The 17,928-nt window shown below is 68.6% G+C and overlaps 4 protein-coding genes across 5 annotated transcripts; 1 reads left to right on the forward strand and 3 right to left on the reverse strand.

Moving 5' to 3' along the window:
- Positions 1 to 378: 378 nt before the first annotated feature.
- Positions 379 to 7,612, reverse strand: LOC148225025 (uncharacterized). Of its 2 annotated transcripts, XM_088173610.1 has the most exons (5): positions 7,545 to 7,612; positions 6,278 to 6,424; positions 5,504 to 5,612; positions 4,988 to 5,101; positions 379 to 4,460 (listed from the first exon to the last, which is right to left on the reverse strand). In XM_088173610.1, the coding sequence occupies exons 2-5, from the start codon at positions 6,299 to 6,301 to the stop codon at positions 1,468 to 1,470; spliced, it is 3,240 nt and encodes a 1,079-aa protein (XP_088029736.1). In that variant the 5' UTR covers positions 6,302 to 6,424; positions 7,545 to 7,612; the 3' UTR covers positions 379 to 1,467. The 2 variants fall into 2 exon arrangements, with proteins under 2 accessions (XP_088029736.1, XP_088029695.1); XM_088173569.1 differs by lacking the exon at positions 7,545 to 7,612 and having other exon boundaries at positions 6,278 to 7,252.
- A 1,578-nt stretch (positions 7,613 to 9,190) lies between these two features.
- On the forward strand, positions 9,191 to 11,605 carry RARRES2 (retinoic acid receptor responder 2). Its single transcript, XM_014890444.2, has 5 exons — positions 9,191 to 9,462; positions 10,586 to 10,687; positions 11,085 to 11,189; positions 11,263 to 11,376; positions 11,460 to 11,605. Exons 1-4 carry the CDS (start codon positions 9,289 to 9,291, stop codon positions 11,374 to 11,376), a joined length of 495 nt encoding a protein of 164 aa, XP_014745930.2. The 5' UTR covers positions 9,191 to 9,288; the 3' UTR covers positions 11,460 to 11,605.
- A 135-nt stretch (positions 11,606 to 11,740) lies between these two features.
- Positions 11,741 to 13,931, reverse strand: LRRC61 (leucine rich repeat containing 61). Its single transcript, XM_014890397.2, has 2 exons — positions 13,879 to 13,931; positions 11,741 to 13,192 (listed from the first exon to the last, which is right to left on the reverse strand). The coding sequence occupies exon 2, from the start codon at positions 13,175 to 13,177 to the stop codon at positions 12,347 to 12,349; it is 831 nt and encodes a 276-aa protein (XP_014745883.1). The 5' UTR covers positions 13,178 to 13,192; positions 13,879 to 13,931; the 3' UTR covers positions 11,741 to 12,346.
- A 144-nt stretch (positions 13,932 to 14,075) lies between these two features.
- Positions 14,076 to 17,745, reverse strand: ZNF467 (zinc finger protein 467). Its single transcript, XM_088154781.1, has 5 exons — positions 17,451 to 17,745; positions 16,976 to 17,176; positions 16,814 to 16,873; positions 16,631 to 16,711; positions 14,076 to 16,293 (listed from the first exon to the last, which is right to left on the reverse strand). Exons 1-5 carry the CDS (start codon positions 17,743 to 17,745, stop codon positions 14,618 to 14,620), a joined length of 2,313 nt encoding a protein of 770 aa, XP_088010907.1. The 3' UTR covers positions 14,076 to 14,617.
- Between the last annotated feature and the right edge of the window lie 183 nt (positions 17,746 to 17,928).

Raw genomic sequence — 17,928 nt, forward strand, 5'->3', positions numbered from 1 at the left:
TGTCCCCAGCCAGGGCAGGGCCAGCACAGCCACACGCCTGGCCAGTGGCACAGGGTGTCTGTGTCCCAGTCGGTCCCCTCAGTGTGAGACTCCCATCTGTTCCCAGGGAGCACCGGGGACGTTGGTGCCACCTCTGTGGATGTGACAGTGACCCTGGGGTCAGCCTGCTGGCCACCCTAACCCTGAGCTCTCACCTGGTGTCCAGGTGAGGTGTGGTGGTGGCAGAGCACATTGGAAGGACTGGCACTGGCACTGTCCTGGTGGCCCCTTGGCCATGGGCTGGGGGGCAGAGCCTTTCCCGGGGCTCAGGCCACGATCGAGGCTCCAAGAGGCCCCTGTGTCCCCCCCAGTCCCAGACACAGTACCTGGAGCCCCAGAGCCATCAGAAGCTTTTATTTTAAATAACCTCAAAAAATAGAATTGCAGAGAGCAGAGCTGGGGGAGGGGGACAGGAGTGGGACCCCCTGCCCAGCCGGGGCTCCGGGGGCGGCTGTCCCGGTGTCGGTCCCGTCAGAGGATCCGATTCCCTTCGGGGTGAAGCACTGGCAGCTCCCAGCGGTGTCTGTGGCCGAAGCTCCGCCGCAGACCGTGGATCCCCGGCTCTGTCACACCAGGGGGGACACGGAGACACCACAGAAACCCCAGCAGAGCACCCCGTGTGTGCCACTGGAGCCTCCCACCACCACGACTCCAGCTCCAGCGGCCACCCCGGCACCACCCATCCCAAAAATCCGGAATATTGAGTCTCAAAGCGCAGTTACCCAGAGCAAGCAGAAGCACAAGCTGCCCCCATCCCCCCCGCACCGGAGGCACCTCCAGGGCCCTTCTGGAAGCAGAGCTGAGCCCTCCCGGGCCCTTTTCCTGGCTGTTGTCCCAGCGTGCTCCCAGCTCCTCCACACGGAGCTGCACTGGGGATCCCAGCCTGCACCAGCCCCCCACTCCCACCCCAACCGTGTCCATAGGTAATCCACCCAGCCCGGAACAGGGCGGAAGGTTCTGGAAGCAGAGGGAGCCCTTGAGAGACCCTCTTGTCCCAAGTCTGTCTGCAGTGGATGCAATTCCACTGCATCCAGCTGTTCCTGGTCTGTGAGCTGGAGCCAACACGACAGATCCGTGTCCAGCGCTGTCTCCTCCAGCCCTTTGGTGTCTTCCCGAGCCAGAAATGTGCCATGTCCCAGCCTGGCTCTGCTTTGCCCCTGCTGGAGGCTCCTCCAAGTCCCAGCGCCGAGCGGGGCTGGCAGTGTCACTTTGGCACTGACCCCTCAGCTCCATCCCTTTAGTTCTGTCCCCTCGCCTCCGTCCCCTCGGCTCTGTCCCCTCGCCTCCATCCTCTGCAGGTTCACCGTGGCTGAGCGCAGGAGCCGAGGGCCGGCCCTTGCTGGGGGGGGGTCTCGGTGTGGGCTCCATGGTGGGGGGCAGGGTGGGGGGTCTCGGTGCGGGGGTCTCAGCGCAGGTCCCAGCGGGGGCTCACAGGCAGCCGGGGCACGAGGCCGGTTTCTCCTCGCCGCACTCCCGCTCCGGCGCTCCCGGCACTCGCTTCTCCTCGAAGGCCCGAGCGCAGCCGCCGGCCTTGGCCCAGAGCTGCCCGCGGGGGGGCTCGGGAGGGCGGGGGGCCAGGCAGGCGGCGCAGCAGCACGGGGGGGGCAGCCCCGGCGCCCTGGGGCTCGGGCCCCCCCCGGGGCACTTACAGGGGGGCACCGGGGCCGGGGCGGCCGGGCCGGGGCCGGGAGGGGGCTCGTCCTGCATCAGCTGCAGGAGGATGTCGGCGGCGCCCGAGGGGCTGTCGGGGCGCGCCGGGGGGGCCCCGCGGGAGCAGGGCGGCAGCAGCAGCGCGGGGGGCTCGGGGCCCTTGGCCAGCGGGTCCCCGGCGGCGCAGGGCGCGGCCAGGCCGGCGCCGTGGGTGCGGCGGTGCCGCAGCAGGTGAGCCTTCTGGCTGAAGCCCTTGCCGCAGTCGGCGCAGCGGAACGGCCGCTCCCCGGTGTGCGTCCGCAGGTGCACGGCCAGGTTCACCTTCTGCCGGAAGCGCTTCCCGCACTCGGCGCAGGTGTGGGGCCGCTCGGCGCAGCCGTGGGGACACTCGGCACACGCGTGGGGACACTCGGCGCACGCGTGGGGCTGCTCGGGGCAGGTGTGGGGCGGCTCGGCGCAGGTGTGGGGCTGCTCACAAGGGTGGGGCCGCTCACAAGCGTGGGGCCGCTCGCAGGGGTGAGGATGCTCGGCACAGGTGTGAGGATGCTCGGCGCAGGCGTGGGGCTGCTCACACGTGTGGGGCCGCTTGGTGCAGGCGTGGGGCTGCTCGCAGGGGTGGGGACACTCAGCGCAGGGGTGCGGCCGCTCGGCGCAGGGCTGCGGCTGCCCGCAGGTGTGGGGTCGCTCGCAGGTGTGAGGATGCTCCGCACAGGGGTGAGGATGCTCCGCACAGGTGCGGCGCTGCTCGGCGCAGGTGTGGAGCCGCTCGCCGCAGCCGTGGGGATGCTCGGCACAAGCGTGGGGACGCTCGGCGCAGCCGTGGGGACACTTGGCACAGGTGTGCAGCTGCTCGGCGCAGGTGTGCGGCCGCTCGCCGCCGCCGCCGCCGCCGTGGCCCGGCCGGAGCCCCCCGTGCTCCGCACAGGCCTCCCCGCAGAGCGCGCAGGGGAAGGGGCTCCCGGCGGGGTCCAGGGCGCCGGGGGCCGCGCCGGGGGTCCCGGTGTGCACCCGCTGGTGCACCCGCAGGGACAGTTTGCTCTTGAAGCGCTTGGGGCACTCGAGGCAGGTGAAGGGCTGGCGGCCCAGGTGCGTCTTCTGGTGTGCCAGCAGGTTGGGCTTCTGCGCGAAGCGCTTCCCGCACTGGGCGCAGGCGAAGGGGCGCTCGCCCGTGTGCACCCGGTAGTGCGTCACCAGGTTGCCCTTCTGGTTGAAGCGGCGGCCGCAGACGCCGCAGGTGAAGGGCCGCTCACCTGTGTGGATGCGCTGGTGGGTGGCCAGGTTGGTTTTGAGGCTGAAGCGCTTGCCGCAGGTGTCGCAGCGGAAGGGGCCGCGCCCGCCGGCGCCGTGCCCGTGCCGCGGCAGCCGCTCGCACTGCGCCAGGCCCCGCCCGCACTCGGGGCACGGCCAGGGCCGGGCCTCGCCCGCCGCCCGAGCCGGGGGGGACCCGGGGGGCTGCTCGGCGCCCGGCTCGGCAGGGGGGGCGCCGGGGCACGGCTTGTGCCCCGCGTGGCTCTTCTGGTGGGCGACGAGGGCGAGCCAGAGCCCGAAGCTGTTGCCACACTGGTTGCAGATGAAGGGCTTCTCCGGGGGGGGGGCCGTGGCATCCCCCGGCCCCGGCTGCGCCCCCAGGGGCCCCAGGAGGGGAGGGCCGGGGGCGAAGGGCGCGGCGGGCGCCTCGGGGGGCCGCAGCAGGGGCACCTTGGGGCAGAAGCCGTCGCCGCAGTGGGCGCAGGGGAAGGGGGGCTCACCCGGGGGCGGGGGGGGTGGGAAGCCCTTGTCGGGGCACGGGAAGAGCTCGGCGCCCTCGGGGAGCTTGGGGGCGGGCGGGAGCGGGGCGAACGGGGCGGGGTCCTGCGGGGCGGGCGCGGGGGGCAGCAGGGCGGGCGCGGCCCCGAAGGGCGCGGCGGGGGCCGGGCCGCGCGCGGGGCAGCGGCGCTGGCGGGGGATGTGCGTCTTCTGGTGGGCCTTGAGGGACACCTTGTCCTTGAAGCACTTGTGGCACTGGGCGCAGGGGAAGGGGCGCAGGTCGGTGTGGGTGCTCTGGTGCGTGACCAGGTTGGTTTTCTGGGTGAAGCGCTTGCCGCACTGGGCGCAGGCGAAGGGCCGCTCACCTGTGTGCACCCGGTAGTGCGTCACCAGGTTGGTTTTCTGGTTGAAGCTGCGGCCGCACAGGAAGCAGGAGAAGGGCCGCTCGCCCGTGTGGATGCGCCGGTGCGTGATGAGGTTGGGCTTCTGCCGGAAGCTCTTCCCGCACTCGGGGCACACGAAGGGCGCGTCCTCGGGACAGCCCCGCGCCGGCGCCCGCGCCCGCGCCTTGCCCTCCTCGGGGTGGGCGCCGTGGATGCGCTGGTGCGCCAGCAGGTTGGCCTTCTGCGAGAAGCTCTTGCCGCACTGGGCGCAGGGGAAGGGCCGCTCGCCCGTGTGCACCCGCCGGTGCGTCAGCAGGTTGGGCCGCTGGCTGAAGCTCTTCCCGCAGTCCCCGCAGCGGAACGGCTTCTCCCCGGTGTGGATGCGCTCGTGCGTCACCAGGCTCTGCTTCTGCCGGAAGCCCTTCCCGCACTGGGCGCAGCGGAAGGGGCCGGGGACGCCCCCCTGGGCCCCCCAGCAGCCGGCACGAGGGGCCGGGGGGTCCCGGGGGGGCTCGGGGCCGCGCTGCCCGCCGGGGAACCAGCGGCCGGAGCTGCCGCCCGCGGCCGGGAACAGCTCCAGGGAGCCGGCGCCAATCCCGGGCTTCTCCTCGGGTTCCACCTTGCTCACCCGCCCGGGCTCCACTGCACCGGAGAGATGCCGGGGTTATCCCGGCTCCCCGAGAATTCCGGGCTGTGCCGAGCGGGGAGGACCCGGCTCCAGCCCCCCTATTCCTTGTGGGCCCTTCACCGCTGAACCTCGGACACCCCAAAGGGCCTCGACTCCCTGAGACCCTCCCGGTCTGTGACACCCAGAACTCCCCAGTTTGTGACACTCAGGTCCATAATCGTCCAAACTGGCTCAGAATGGCAAAAACTGGTCTAAAGTGGCCAGAACCGGCTCACAAAACTGGCCCACAACAGCCTCAGAATTAACATAAATCGGTCATAAATGGCTGTGACCTGGCGCAGAATGGCCCCAAAATGGACGAAAACTGGCCCAAAATGGCTGAAGAAGATCTTTAAATTGGTCCCAACTGGCTCAGAACAGCGCCCAGCTGGCCCCAAAAATTTCTAAACGGGCCCAGAACGACCCCAAACCATCCCAGCCCATCTTTTCCCCTGAGCCCCCCAATCCCACTGCTCCCCCATTCCCACAGATCCGGACTCACCAGCGCAGGGGCTGCCCAGAGCCTTGGAATCCTCCGGGCCCGTCCGTGCGGCTCCGAACGGCTCCTCCGGCGGCTTCATCCCAAACAAACCGCCCGGCTTAAAGAACCGGTACCCTGGGGAACACGGGCACCGGGATCAGGGACTGAGCTGCCACTGGGAGAGCTGGGGTTGAGTCGGGACTGAGCCGAGATTGAGCCGGGGTTGAGGTGGAATCGAGCTGGGATTGAGCAGGGACTGAGCTGCTCCTGGGAAAAGCGGGCTCTGCCACTGGGGGACGGAGCTGCTCCTCCCAAACCCAGCTCCAGGTGAGGTGGGACGGAGCCGTTCCCGGGCTCTGGGCTCTCCCCACAGCCTCTCCCATCCCCGGGAATCCCCGCAACACTTTCATCATCCCAGTTCAAAGTTCCCACAAAAATGCACCAAGCTCTGCGTGGAAAATTCCACACCAGCCCCCACGCCAGGGTGTGCCCCCCCACTCACCTGTGCAGGGATCCCAGGCTGTGCCCCCCACTCACCTGTGCAGGGATCCGAGGGGATCTCGGCGCCCACAGCATCCAGCTGGGATCCGGCCCTCGGCGCCGGGCTCAGCCGGGAATACGGGAGCAGATCCAGGGCGTGGGCGGGCTGGGGAGGGGGCAGCGGTTCAGCGGCATTTTGGGGCCATTTGGGTCATTTTGGGATGTTTGGGGACTTTCCCTGGGCTTGGCCACAGGCCAAGTGCAGGGCTCATGCCCCTACTCCTGCATCCCAAATATGAGGTCTGGGTTCCTTGCTCCAGGATGGATCCCTCCTCCCCCAAATTACATCCCCACCCCTCCAAACCAAATCCCTGCTTCCCCAGCAGATCCCTTCTGCCCAAGCAAGATCCTTGTTCCCCTAAAACAGATGCCCAACCCTGCTCCTCCAAACCAGCTCCCTGTCCCCCCGGTCCCCACTGCCCACGCCCCAAACCAGTTCCTTTTCCAGACAGGACCCGCACGGAGGAGGAACCGTTCCAGTCCCGCTTTTTCGGGGACACTGAGCCCTCCCAAATCCCCCGCGCCTTCCTGGATTCCTCTCGTGTCCCCAAACCCCCGATCCCGGTGGAGGCACAGCCGAAGGGGTTGCGCCCCCCTCCCGCGCTCCGGGACTTCCCAACGCGCCGATTTCCCGGAAAAACTCTTGCGGAGCTCCAGGGATGGAGGGAAAAACCATCGGAAAAGCGCTCGGTCCCGGGAATCCCCCCAAATGCCCTGGGGGGGCGGAGGAGCGGGAATCCCCCCGGGAATGCCCCCGGGATCCCCCCGTACCTGGGGCGCGCCCCCCGCGGACATCGCGGCCCCGGGGCCCCTTCCCGGCCCCTTCCCGGCCTCCTCGAGCGCTCCTTCCCGGTCTCTTCCCAGCCTTTTCCTGGTCTCCTTCCGCCACCGACTCCCTCAAATGGCCGCGGCGGGGTCCTGGGAGAGCGGGAGAGCCGGGATGTGAGCGGGAGAGGGAACGGGAGGGGAACGGCAGGGGAAGGGCAGCGGGAACGGGAACGGGAGGGGAAGGGCGGCGGAACCAGGCCGGAGAAACGCGGCGGTCCCGGAGCGGCTTCGGCGGCCTCGGCCCCCCCGTCGTCCTCCTCCTCCTCCTCCTCCTCCTCCCCCCGGAATTTGGGGTGCGGAAGGCGCCGAGCGGGGCCGGATCCGGCTGTGAACGGCGAGAGCCGGGGAGCGCTGGGAGTTGTAGTTCGGGATGGGACGGGATTGCATGGGATTGGATGGGATTGCATGGATTAGGGGGCAGCGACAGCAGGGAACAGCTCTGACACGGCACCGGCCTCTGCAGCCGGGAACAGCCCTGGGAATAGCCCCGGGAATAGCCCCGGGAGATGGGAACAGCCCCGGCACGACAGCGACCTGTCCAACCGGGAATAGCCCCGGGAGATGGGAATAGCGCCGGGAGCCGGGAATGGCCGTGGGAGCAGCCCCGGGAGAGAGAAATAGCCCCGGGAACAGGGAATAGAGCCGGGAACTGGGAATGGCCCCGGGAGCTGGGAGCAGCCCCGGCACAGCCTCGCCTCGACTGTCAGGAACAGCCCTGAGGCTCGGGAGGAGCCCCGGCATGGAATCACTGCATCAGCCGGGAACAGCTCCGGGAGCTGAGAACAGCCTGGGAGACGGGAGATGGGAACGGCCCGAGGAGCCGGGCACAGCCCCGGGAACCAGGAACATCCCCGGTACCACCGGGCCGGGTCCCCCCGGGCCCGCCCGCTCCTGCGGCAGCTCCCAGCACTCGGGGATCCCGGCTCTCCTCGGTGCCGGCCGCACCTCGGGGGCGTTCGGAGCGCCCCCCGTGCGCCCCAGCACCAGCTCCCTCCCGGGGGAGCCCCGGACCCGCCGCTCCCCTCTCGAGACTCCAGCAGCTCCTGACACCCCCAAACACAACCCGAGACCCCCCAGGGCCCCCGCGCCCCCCCAAACACCCCCTGGCGCGGCACCCCGAGCCCCGCCGGGCCCCCGACCCTCTCCCGGCCACCGCCCCCCCGTGTCTCCGTGACCGCGACCCCCGAGCATCCCTCCCGGGGAAACTCACGGGCGGCCGCTGCCCCGCGCCGCGATGACGTCACACGCTCGGTGACGTCAGTGCGTCGGTGACGTCACGGTGCCCTCTCGCTACGGCCGCGTCCGGCCGCGCCCCGTTCTGGGTCGTGGGGCGGGGCCGGAGGGCAGCGCCCCCTGGCGGCGCCATGCGGAGAGGGGATGGGAGGGGCCGGAGAGACCCCGCCCCACCAATGTCCCCCCTGTGTCCCCCCAGTGTCCTCTCAGTACAGCCCCAGTGTCCGCCCAGTGCCCCCCAGTACAGTTCCAGTGCTCCCCAGTGCTCCCCAGTGTTGGAGTGTGTGAAACAGGAGCCTCTCTGAGTTCTTCAGAGAGAGATCAGAGTGCAGGAATTGAATTAAAACCTTTAGAGAAATTAAAGTACATTCAGCCGCACAGATATGAAATAGAGCTGTAAGCTTAAGTTTTAAGTAAGTAAGTTTAAGTAAGAATATGTTTTAAGTACCTTAAAGAGCAAAAGCCTTAGAATTGATTGTGAAAAACAAACTGCAGTGAGAGCACAAAAACAAGTTTCAAAAACAAGTGAGAGCTCACAAGCATAGTTCTGGACACAATAAAAATACAGAAAGGATATTGTTTACATTCTTCAGATAGAACAGATAAGGCTATATGAGCAAATTATACGTAAACTTTCGTATTATAGAACCAGAATTCTAATAGGTTTAGAAGAAATGCTTCAGGTTCGTGTTTTCAGCTCATTGGGTAATTTGTAAATAGAAATCTGTGTATTGGGTATAGACCCTCTCTCTCCTTTCTCCTCCTCCTCATCATCACTCAGAAGAAGAGAAGAGCTGCGGCTGCAACCTCGGCCCTCTTGGGGCCTCGACAGGAGCTGCTTCTGCTTTAATCGGGACTTTTCTTCTAATCGGGACTTTACTTCTATTTGGGATTTTATGCCAGAAAGTTTTGACACGGACTTTATAGCCTTGGGACTCTTCGTCTTTTGAGACTGATGTGCCTTTACGATAAACAACTTTATAGCAACCAACAACTGCTCAGCTCTTTTGAAGATTTAAACCCACAACAATCCCACAGCCACAGTGCCTCCCACTAATCCCCCGTGCCTCCCGGATCCCCGTGGTGCTCCCGGTGTCCCCCACAGCTCCGGATGTCACCCCCGACCCCATCCCCGGCCTTCATCCCCTCCCTCCCCCCACACTCCTCCTCCTGCTCCCAGGAGGGGACAGCCGGGACAAGGACAGCGGCAAGAGCAGGAGGCTGTTCCCAGGACCTGGAGCCCGTTCGCAAGGGGCACAAGCCCATTCCGGGGGACAGGAGCCATTCCCGGGGGTCAGGAGTTTGTTCCGGGGGGCAGGATGTCATCCCCGAGGGTACGATGTCATTCCCTATAGTCAGTAGCCCATTCCCGAGGAGCACAAGCCCATTCCTGGGGGGCAGGAGCCCATTCCCGAGGGCAGGATGTCATTCCCAGCAGCCCATGACGCCATTCCCGGGGAGCACAAGCCCATTCCCGGGGGCTGCAGGCTGTTCCCGATGTCATTCCCAGCCCATGACGCCATTCCCGGGGTCTCTCCCCCCATCCCATCCCATCCCATCCCATGCCAGCCCCTCCTCCCGGGCCCCGCGGCGTGGGGGGGGGGGGGGGGGGTGACCCGCGGGGCCGTGCCGGGGGCGGATTTGGGGGCAGATCCCAGGAAATCGGCTCATGCCGGCCCGACGCCAGCGGCCCGTGAATCCGTGAGGCCGCTCCCGGCGGGATGAGGCTCCCGGTGTCCCTGTGGCTGCCGCTGGCCCTGGGGGTGGCCGCGGTGGCCGCGGGCCAGTCCCCGCTCCAGCGGCGCGTGGTCCGCGATGTGCTGGAATATTTCCACGGGCGCAGCAATGTCCATTTCCTCTTCAAGGAGCGGGACGTGGACGGGGTCATCGAGCGGGTGAGTAACGGGATTCGGCACCGGGAGCTGGGATTTGGGCACCGGGATGGCCACGGGAATGGGGAGGGGCTCGGGGAGGGGGCGGGGGTGGCCCGGTGGGAATGGGGAGGGGGACGGAGCGGCCAGGAGGGAGCAGGGAGTGGAAGGGGTCATGGAGGGGGTGGGCAGGGATTGGGATCTGGGATTTGGGGTTCAGGATGGCCATGGGAACAGAGAGGGGATCAGGGAGGGAGCAGGTGGTGAACGGGGTCATGGAGCATGGGAGCAACAGGATTGCGGACTGGGATTCGGGGTTCAGGATCCAGGATGACCGTGGGAATGGGGAGGGTGTTGTGGTGTCCCAGAAGGAATAGACAGAGGGTTGAGGGGGAAATTGGGGTGTCCCGGAGGAAATGGGAGATGGACAAGATCGTAGAGCAGGTGATTTTGGGATTTGGGGTTCAGGATTAGGATCTGGGGTGGCCACAGGAATGGGGAGGGGATCGGGGTATCACAGAGGGAATAGGTGGGCACTGAGGGGGTTGGGGTGTTCCAGAGGGAATAGCTGGGCACTGAGGAGATTGGGGTGTCCCAGAGGGAATAGGTGGGCGCTGGGTGCTGGGGTTTCTGGGGGTGCCCTGGATCGGCCCTGCTGGCCGGGCTGAGCTCGGTTATTCATTAACGGATCCGAGCTGATCCCGGTGCCCCCGGAGCCGGGTCCGTCCTGGGGTGCCCCGGACACTGTCCTGTGCCTGGGAAGGGCCAGGACTCCAGGGACCCCCCCACTTTGGGCCACTTGCCCATCTGGTAGCCACCCTGGGGTCATTCCTGGGATGGGTTTACCTGAGAGTCTCCACGATTCAGGGATTCAGAACTCCTTCCCAGGAGTTCCCAAACCTGGGATTTGGGGTTCCCATGGGAGCTTTGAGGTCTCTCACAGGGGTTGGCATCTGTGTGGTTCAGGTTCTCCCCCAGGATTTGGGGTCACTCCTGGGGTTTGGGGTCTCGCCGGGGGCTGCATTTCCCTGGGAATCTGTGGGGTTTGGGATTCCCTCCGGAGGTCGCGATCCCTCTGGAGGAGTTTGGGGTCCTGCCATGCCCTGCCACCCCCGTTCCCCACACCCTGCCACCCCCGTTCCCGCAGGAGGACCCTTCGGGGACGTTCGTGCAGCTCCGCCTGGGCCTGGCACAGACGGCGTGTCGGAAGCGAGCGCCGCAGCGGCACTGCCGGGTGCTGGAGAGCCGGGTGAGGGGACACCCCTGGCACGTGTCCTGGGGTGTCCCTCCTCCCCTGGGACACGTCCCAGGCTGGTCCCGTCTCCCTTGGGCACATCCTGGAGTGTCGCCCCCTCCCTCAGGACACATTCCAAGCTGTCCCCCTCCCTTGGGGCACATCCCATTCCCCCATAGGGCCCCATGCCTCCATGTTCCCCATCCCTTGGGCCCATCCCTGGGTGTCCCCTCTCCCTTGGGGCACATCCCTGGGTTTTCCACATCCCAGGGGTCACACAGCCCCTCAGCCCCCCGCAGACCCCCTGCCCCCCACCATGCTGCTGAGGGTGCCAGGGTGGGGCAGAGGGGACGGTGGTTGGTGCCAGAGGGTCCCCGGGGGTCCCGGGGGTGACATCCCACCGTGTCCCCAGAGGAAGCCGACCTGCCTGGCCTGTTACAAGTTCGACAACAGTGACGTCCCCAAGGTGCTCGACAAGTACCACAACTGCGGCCCCAGCCACCACCTGACGGCCAAGGTGAGGTGCCCCCAGTGCCCCCCCGGTGTCCCCCCGTGTCCCCACCCGGTGCCAGCCCCTGCTGTGCCCGCAGGAGATCCGGCAGCGGGACGAAGCCGAGTGCCGGGCGGTGGAGGAGGCCGGGAAAGGGGGGGACATACTGTACCTGCCCGGAATGTTCGCCTTCTCCCGGGGGCTGCCAGCCTAGGTGGGTACGGGGACACCCCTGGGGACACCCCGGGGTGGGGACAGGGGGCACAGGGATCCCATCACTCCGTGTCCCCTTTCCAGGCACCACAGCACCGATGGACGCTGCCACCGCGGTCCCGGCCTCTCCTGCTTGTCACCCCCCAGCCCCGTGTGACCGAGGACGGTCCCGGACGTGTCCCCACCCCCTGCCTGTGCCCGCTCCCCAGTAAACCCAGCGCTGGCTCCGCTCTCACGGCTCTCATTGCCATCACCCGTGTCACCCACTCGTGTGTCACCTGCTGTCCCCAGGGGTGACAGACAGGGACGTGACGGGTGCAGGCTGAGCACTGGAGACCCCTGAGGGACAGGACAGAGGGACACCAGAGGGTGGGACATGTTTAATGCACGGTGCCACCGTGTCCCCCTGTCCCCGAGATGTCCCACAGCCGGGGCCGGGCTCCCCGCGGCTGCTCTGGTGTTCCCTGGGGATCCTGTGGTGACACTGGGGAGGTCCCATGATCCTGCTGTGGGCTCTGGTGGCTCTGGGGGTATCCTAGCTCCAGTGTGGGGGTCCCACAGCTCAGAAGATAGAGGAGACAGGCTTGTGGTGGCTCTGGGGGTCTCGCGGTGACGGTGTGGGCTCTGGGCCATTTCCTGGATCCATTTTTGGGATCTTTGGCTAAGAAAATGAAGTTGGGCAGGGGTGGCACTGAGGGTCTCCTAGACCTGTTTTTGGGGTCTCGCAGTTCAGAAGATGAAGGAGCTGGACTCGTGATGGCTCTGGGGGTATCCCTGCCCTGGTTTCGGGGTCCCACAGCTCAGGCTGCTGTGGCTCTGGGGATTCTCCTGGCCCCGTTTTTGGGGTGCTGCGGCTCAGGTGACAGTGCCTTTGGGCCGTGTCGGCTTTGGGGGTTCTCCAGTCCCATCTTTGGCCTCCAACAGCGCAGGCTCCAGGCCGGGCCTCCTCCGGGGCAGCTCCGTCCTGGCGCTCAGAAGCCGAAGTTGCCGTGGTGGCGCCGGCCGAGCGCGCGCTGGGCCTGGGCGATGGAGTCGTCGGCGCGGCGGCCGAGCTCGCGGCACTCGCGCAGGGCCTGGCCCAGCTGCCGCGTGGCCTCCTCCAGCACGGCGCTGCGGCGCGCGGGCCGCGCCTCCCAGAAGCCGGCCTGCACCCAGGGCTGCGGCGGCTGCGGGGGCGCGGCGGGCGCGGCGTCGCCGTCCAGGGCCGCGTCCAGCTCGCGGCACAGGCGGAAGAGCTCGCTGCCGCGCCCGGCCACGCGCTGCCCGTCGATGGCCTTGAGGCCGGGCAGCATGGCGGCCAGCGCGGCGCGGTAGGCGGGGGTGGCGCACAGCGGGTTGCCCAGGTTGCCCAGCGGGTCCCGCAGCCGCAGGCTCTCCAGGTGCCGCAGGCCCTGCAGGCAGCGCAGCTGGCGCAGGCTGCGCAGGCGGTTCCCGGCCAGGTTGAGCTGGCGCAGGCTGCGGCAGCCCCGCAGCGGCTCCACGCTGGCCACGCGGTTGCCGGCCAGGTTGAGCACGGCCAGGGCGCGCAGCGTGGCCAGCGGCGCCAGCCCCGCGATGGCGTTGCCGGACAGGTCCAGCCACTCGAGGTTGGAGCAGTCGGCCAGGCAGCCCAGGTGGGCGATGCCGCGGCCGCGCAGCCGCAGCAGCAGGATGGACTCCAGCGAGAACTCGCCCGTCGTGGCCTTCAGCAGCGCCGGCGTCACCCGCACCCCGGAGCCTTCGTCCTCCTCTTCTTCCTCCTCCTCCTCCTCTGATGGGTCCGACACCTCCGGCTCCGGCGCCTCCTGCCCGCGCCCCTCCATCTCTGCGGGGAAGTCCTGGGGGGACAAGGGGGCTGGGGTGGCACAGGGAACCTCCAGAACAGGCTGTGGGGTGCCCTAGGGCGTGGGGACACGTCTGGTGTGTGAGGGGGCATAGGAACACACATGGGGCACATCTGGGGGCATCACCTACTCCTCCCCACGCTCCTCCATCCCTGTGGGGGCCCTGAGCAGGGAAAGGGCGTGCGGGTGGCACTGGGGAATGTCTCTGGATAGACACGGAGGCTATGGGGTGACCTGGGGTGGTCTTGGTGGTGTGGGGACACGTGTGGGACCCAAAGGCCATTGGTGGGGCCAGGGGACACGCATGGGGCATATCTGGGGGGAACCTGGGGCACAGGGACAGCTCCAGAGCCCTTGGGGAGTCCCCCCACCCCAACACTCCCCAGTCCCACCGTGTTCCATCCCCCAGGCCTTCCCACTCCCCCCGTCGGTGCCCCAGTTACACCCCCAGAGCCGCCCACTGCCCCCGGACCCATCCCCCGACCTCACAGCCCCCCCGATCCCTCCCCCGCTGCTCCCAGACCCTTCTGTTTCCCCCCCTGGTGTCCCCATGACCCCCCTGGGCCCCTCTATCCCATCTGCCTCTCTCTCCGCCCCACCGGTGCCCCCAGGCCCCCCCAAATTCCCCCAAAATTCCCCAAAGCCCCGCTTCCCCCGCGCCCCCACCCCCCCTTCCTCACCGCACGGCGGCTCCCGGCGGCCCCGAGGCCCCGCCCCTGTTACTATGGGAACGAGGCCCCGCCCCGCTGGGACGCGCGGACGCCCCGCCCCCGATTGACCACGCCCCCTCTCCGGGCCACGCTCCCCCCCGGTGACCCCGGCCCGTCCGCCCGCCCCGAGATTGCCCCGGGCCCCCCGAAAAATTCCATGAAATCGATTTTATTGGCAGTTCGGCTTCATTCCCGGGGTGTCCTGCCCACGGCAGCGCCTGTCTCCGTCCTGGGGTCCCCCGTCTCCCTCACTGGCGCCTTCCAGCGCCACCCCCGGGACATCCCGTCTTGTCCCCGTCCTGTCGACCTCCGTGTCCCTCACCGGAGGCTTTCCAGCGCCACAGCGCTCCAGCGTGTGCTCCTGCGCCACTGTCGCTGGCAGAACAGGCCAGGATCCTATGAGATCCTATGGGATCCCCCTGCCGGGGCCCCCGGCACATCCCGGTGCTCAGGATGTGGCACCGGCACTTCCCGGCACCTTCCGGCACATTCAAGTGCTGAGGGGTCACCTCCGGCACTGCTGGAGGCACTGGCATCCCAGTGTGCCAAGGATGCAGCACTGGCAGCCACTGGGTCCCCTGCACACCCCAGTGCCAGGACTCACCACTGGCAGCCATCGGGGCCCGTGGCACGTCCCAGCACATCCTGACACCGCAGTGCCAAGGATTCATCACCAGCATCTGCTGGAGCCCCTGGCACCTCCTGGTGCTCAGGGACAGAGGGTGGGGGGCTCTGACCAGCTCAGCTGGGACCCAGTAGCACCAGTGCCAGCAGCAGCGGTGGTTGTGCCTGTCCCCGTGCCGGTGGTGGCCGTGCCCGGCCCCATCCCCATTCCCGTCCCCGTCCCGGTGCCGGTGCCGTGGGTGCGCTCGTGGCGCTCCAGGTGAGTTTTGCGGGTGAAGCCACGGCCGCAGCGGGTGCAGCGGTGGGGTCGCAGCCCCGTGTGCACGGCCTGGTGCCGGCCCAGGTTTGTCTTGGAGCTGAAGCGGCGGCCGCAGCGGGCACAGGCGTGGGGCCGGGTGCCCGAGTGCACCAGCAGGTGCCGCGCCAGGTGAGCCTTGCGCCCAAAGCCACGCCCGCATTGTGGGCAGGTAAAGGGGCGCTGGGCAGGAGGCACCTGCGGCGGCTGTGGGGGGTCCTGGGCACAGCCATGGCCACATTTGGCACCGGGCACCTGTGGCAGGTGGTCCTGGGCACCGGGCACTTGTGGGGGCTGCAGGAGGTGCTGGGGGTCCTGGGCACGGCCGTGGCTGCAGTTGGCACTGGGCACCTGTGAGAGCAGCTGGGGGTCCTGCAGGAAGGGGCGCTCGGCCCGTGCTGGGTGCTGGGGGTCCTGAGGGGGCTGCAGGGGGTGCTGGGGGTCCTGGGCACAGCCGAGGCCTTGGCTCTCCAGATGCTGCCACAGGTGTGACGAGTTCTGCTTCCAGGTGAGGCTCATCCCACACTGGGAGCAAATGAGCAGCTTCTCCTCAGCAGGGCCGTCCTTGTCACTGTCCCCATCCTGCTGCTCCTCCATGTGTCCATTCCCAGCTGCTGGCACCGCTCCCGTGTGCAGCCCCGGGTTCTGCTTCCAGCTGAGGTTCATCTCACAGCCCGGGCAGGGCAGCGGCTTCTCCTCGGCAGGGCCATCCCTGTGCTTGTCACTGTCCCCGTGGCGGTGTCCGTGCCCCGGGGCCGGGTCCCCGTGCCCGTCGCCGTCCCCACAGCGCTGCCCGTGCCCCGGGGGCGGGTCCCCGTGCAGGCGCAGGTGGCGCAGGAGGTGCTGGCGGTGCGCGAAGCGGCGGGCGCAGCGCGGGCAGGGGTGCGGGCGCTCCCCGGTGTGCGTGCGCAGGTGCCGGTCCAGGTGCGTTTTCTTGCGGAAGCGGCGGGCGCAGCGCGGGCAGGGGTAGGGCCGCTCGCCCGTGTGCGTGCGCAGGTGCGAGCGCAGGTGGATGCGCTGGCGGAAGCGGCGGCCGCAGTGCGGGCACGGGAAGGGCCGCTCGCCCGTGTGCACCCGCAGGTGCCGCGTCAGGTGCGCCTTCTTCCCGAAGGCCTTCCCGCACTGCGGGCAGCAGAAGGGCCGCGGGCCGGGCTGGGAGCAGCGCCCGCACCCCGCGGGGCCGGGGCTCATCCCCGCGCCCGTCCCGAGCCCGGTGCTGAAGCCCATCCCGATGCCGTCCAGGTGCGGCCCCGGTGCCCAGGTTGGCAGCACCCCGTATGCCAGCTCCTCCGGGCACGGCTCCTCCGCTTTGCACCCCGGGGTCCCGGCGGGGTCGGGGGGGATGGCGCCGGGCAGGGGCTGCGGAGCCAGCGGGGCCTCGGCCCCAGTCCCAGCTGCAGCCGCCCAGGCTTCGGCCTCATCCTCGTCCTCCTCCTCCACCTTCACCTTCCGCACCAGCCACTGCCCTGCAGGGACAACAGTGAGGGGACATGGCAACGCCAGCGTGTCCTGGCACAGCCACCGGCACCGGGACACAGTGACTGTCACCCAAGGACGCAGAGCTGCCACTGGCACCGGACACGGTGACCATCAAGGCCAGTGACACCAGGGACACGGTGACCGTCACTTCAAGGACCTGGCACAGCCACTGGCCCTGGGGACATGGTGACCATCCCCCAAGGACCCAGCGCTGCCACTAGCCCCAGGACAGGGTGACAGTGCCCCTGTTGCCCCAGCGTTCCCGGGGGACACCTGGCAGTGCCAGTGTGACTGCCATGTCCCTCACCTGAGCGTGTCCCTCACCTGAGTCGTGGAGTTTCGGGTCCCCTGCGTCATCCCTGTCACCTTCGGGGGTCACCTCCACCTTGGGGACCACCAGCCACGCTGGGGGAGACAAAGAGGCACAGACAGGTCCCTCCCCAGCTCAGGGGTGGCCCCGAGCCCCCCGGGACCCCTGAGACCCACCCGGAATCCCCCGGTCCCCACCTGAGCCGGTGCATCCCGGTGCTTCCATCTCCTCCAGCTCCGTCCTGGCCACGGGGGGACCTGCGGTGGGAGTGGGACAGGGGGTGAGCCCCCCCAGACTCGAACTAGGGACCCCCCTGCAGAGCCGGGGGTTCGGGATCCCCGGGACCCCCGGACACGTACCCAGGGCACGGGTGGGGTCACCACTCTCCTGCCTGGGGGGTCCGGGGGGGTCTGCAGGGGTTCGGGGGGAATCCAGGGGGGATTCAGGGGGGTCAGGCAGGGTTCGCAGCGATCCGAGGAGGTCCCGTGGGATTCCCCGGGACTCTGGGGTGAACCGCGGGGTTCCCGTGGAGTGGTGTCCCCGTCCGGGTCCCCCAGCAGCTCAAGCCACCCCACCCCCGTTCTCCGTCCCCTCTGGGCCCCCCCGTACCGCCCCCCAAGCCCTTTTCGCACCCCAGACCCCTCTGTCCCCCCAGCTGTGCCCCAGACCCCTCAGTCCCCCTTCGTGCGCCCCCCCGCAAACCCTTTTTGTTCCCCCCACTGTCCCCTCCGTGCCCCCCCCTCCCCTTCCCGTCCCCGCCCTCCCATCCTGCCCCTCCCCGCCGGTCCCGCCGCCCTTCCTGCCCCTCCCCATCCCGGTCCCGGTCCCTGTCGCCATCCCGGTCGCGATCCCGGTCTCGGTGCCGCCCGTACCCGTGGTCTCGGGGCTCCCCCGGCCCCACCGGCTCCGCCGCCGCCACCGCCCCGCCCCCCGCGGTGGCCGCCGGTCCCCCCGCCCCGCCGGGACCGCCCCCCTCGTGCCCGCCCCCCCCCCCCCGTGTGACCCCGGGTCCCCCTCGTGTCCCCCCGGGTCCCCCCGTGTCGTACCGGGTGTCCCCCTTGGAGGGGACACGGACACGGCTGGGTCGGGGACAGGATGAGAGCGGCATGGGGACACGGGACAGGGACATGGGGGGACACGGGACAGGGACTTGAGGGGACACGGGACAGGGACATGGGGGGACACGGGACAGGGATATGAGGGGACACGGACAGGGACATGGGGGGACACGGAACAGGGACATGAGGACACCAGGGAACTTGGGGACACTCACGGAGACATGGGCACAAGGACACGGGATAGGCACGGGGAT

Source organism: Sturnus vulgaris, chromosome 1 (genome assembly GCF_052056855.1).
Source record: "Sturnus vulgaris isolate bStuVul1 chromosome 1, bStuVul1.hap1, whole genome shotgun sequence".
Lineage (NCBI taxonomy): Eukaryota > Metazoa > Chordata > Aves > Passeriformes > Sturnidae > Sturnus > Sturnus vulgaris.

Excerpts from the sequence above, each read along its gene's own strand:
- LOC148225025 (XM_088173610.1), bottom strand. The coding sequence starts at position 6,301 with ATGTCCGCGGGGGGCGCGCCCCAG. Across the intron at positions 5,613-6,277 it reads CCGCGGGGGGCGCGCCCCAG|CCCGCCCACGCCCTGGATCT; the intron begins GTACGGGGGGAT and ends CCCCCTCCCCAG. Across the intron at positions 5,102-5,503 it reads CCCCTCGGATCCCTGCACAG|GGTACCGGTTCTTTAAGCCG; the intron begins GTGAGTGGGGGG and ends CGTGTTCCCCAG.
- RARRES2 (XM_014890444.2), top strand. The coding sequence starts at position 9,289 with ATGAGGCTCCCGGTGTCCCTGTGGCTGCCGCTGGCCCTGGGGGTGGCC. Across the intron at positions 9,463-10,585 it reads TGGACGGGGTCATCGAGCGG|GAGGACCCTTCGGGGACGTT; the intron begins GTGAGTAACGGG and ends CCGTTCCCGCAG. Across the intron at positions 11,190-11,262 it reads GCCACCACCTGACGGCCAAG|GAGATCCGGCAGCGGGACGA; the intron begins GTGAGGTGCCCC and ends CTGTGCCCGCAG.
- LRRC61 (XM_014890397.2), bottom strand. The coding sequence starts at position 13,177 with ATGGAGGGGCGCGGGCAGGAGGCGCCGGAGCCGGAGGTGTCGGACCCA.
- ZNF467 (XM_088154781.1), bottom strand. The coding sequence starts at position 17,745 with ATGTCCCTGTCCCGTGTCCCCATGCCGCTCTCATCCTGTCCCCGACCC. Across the intron at positions 16,712-16,813 it reads ACCGGGATGCACCGGCTCAG|CGTGGCTGGTGGTCCCCAAG; the intron begins GTGGGGACCGGG and ends TGTCTCCCCCAG. Across the intron at positions 16,294-16,630 it reads CCCGAAACTCCACGACTCAG|GGCAGTGGCTGGTGCGGAAG; the intron begins GTGAGGGACACG and ends TTGTCCCTGCAG.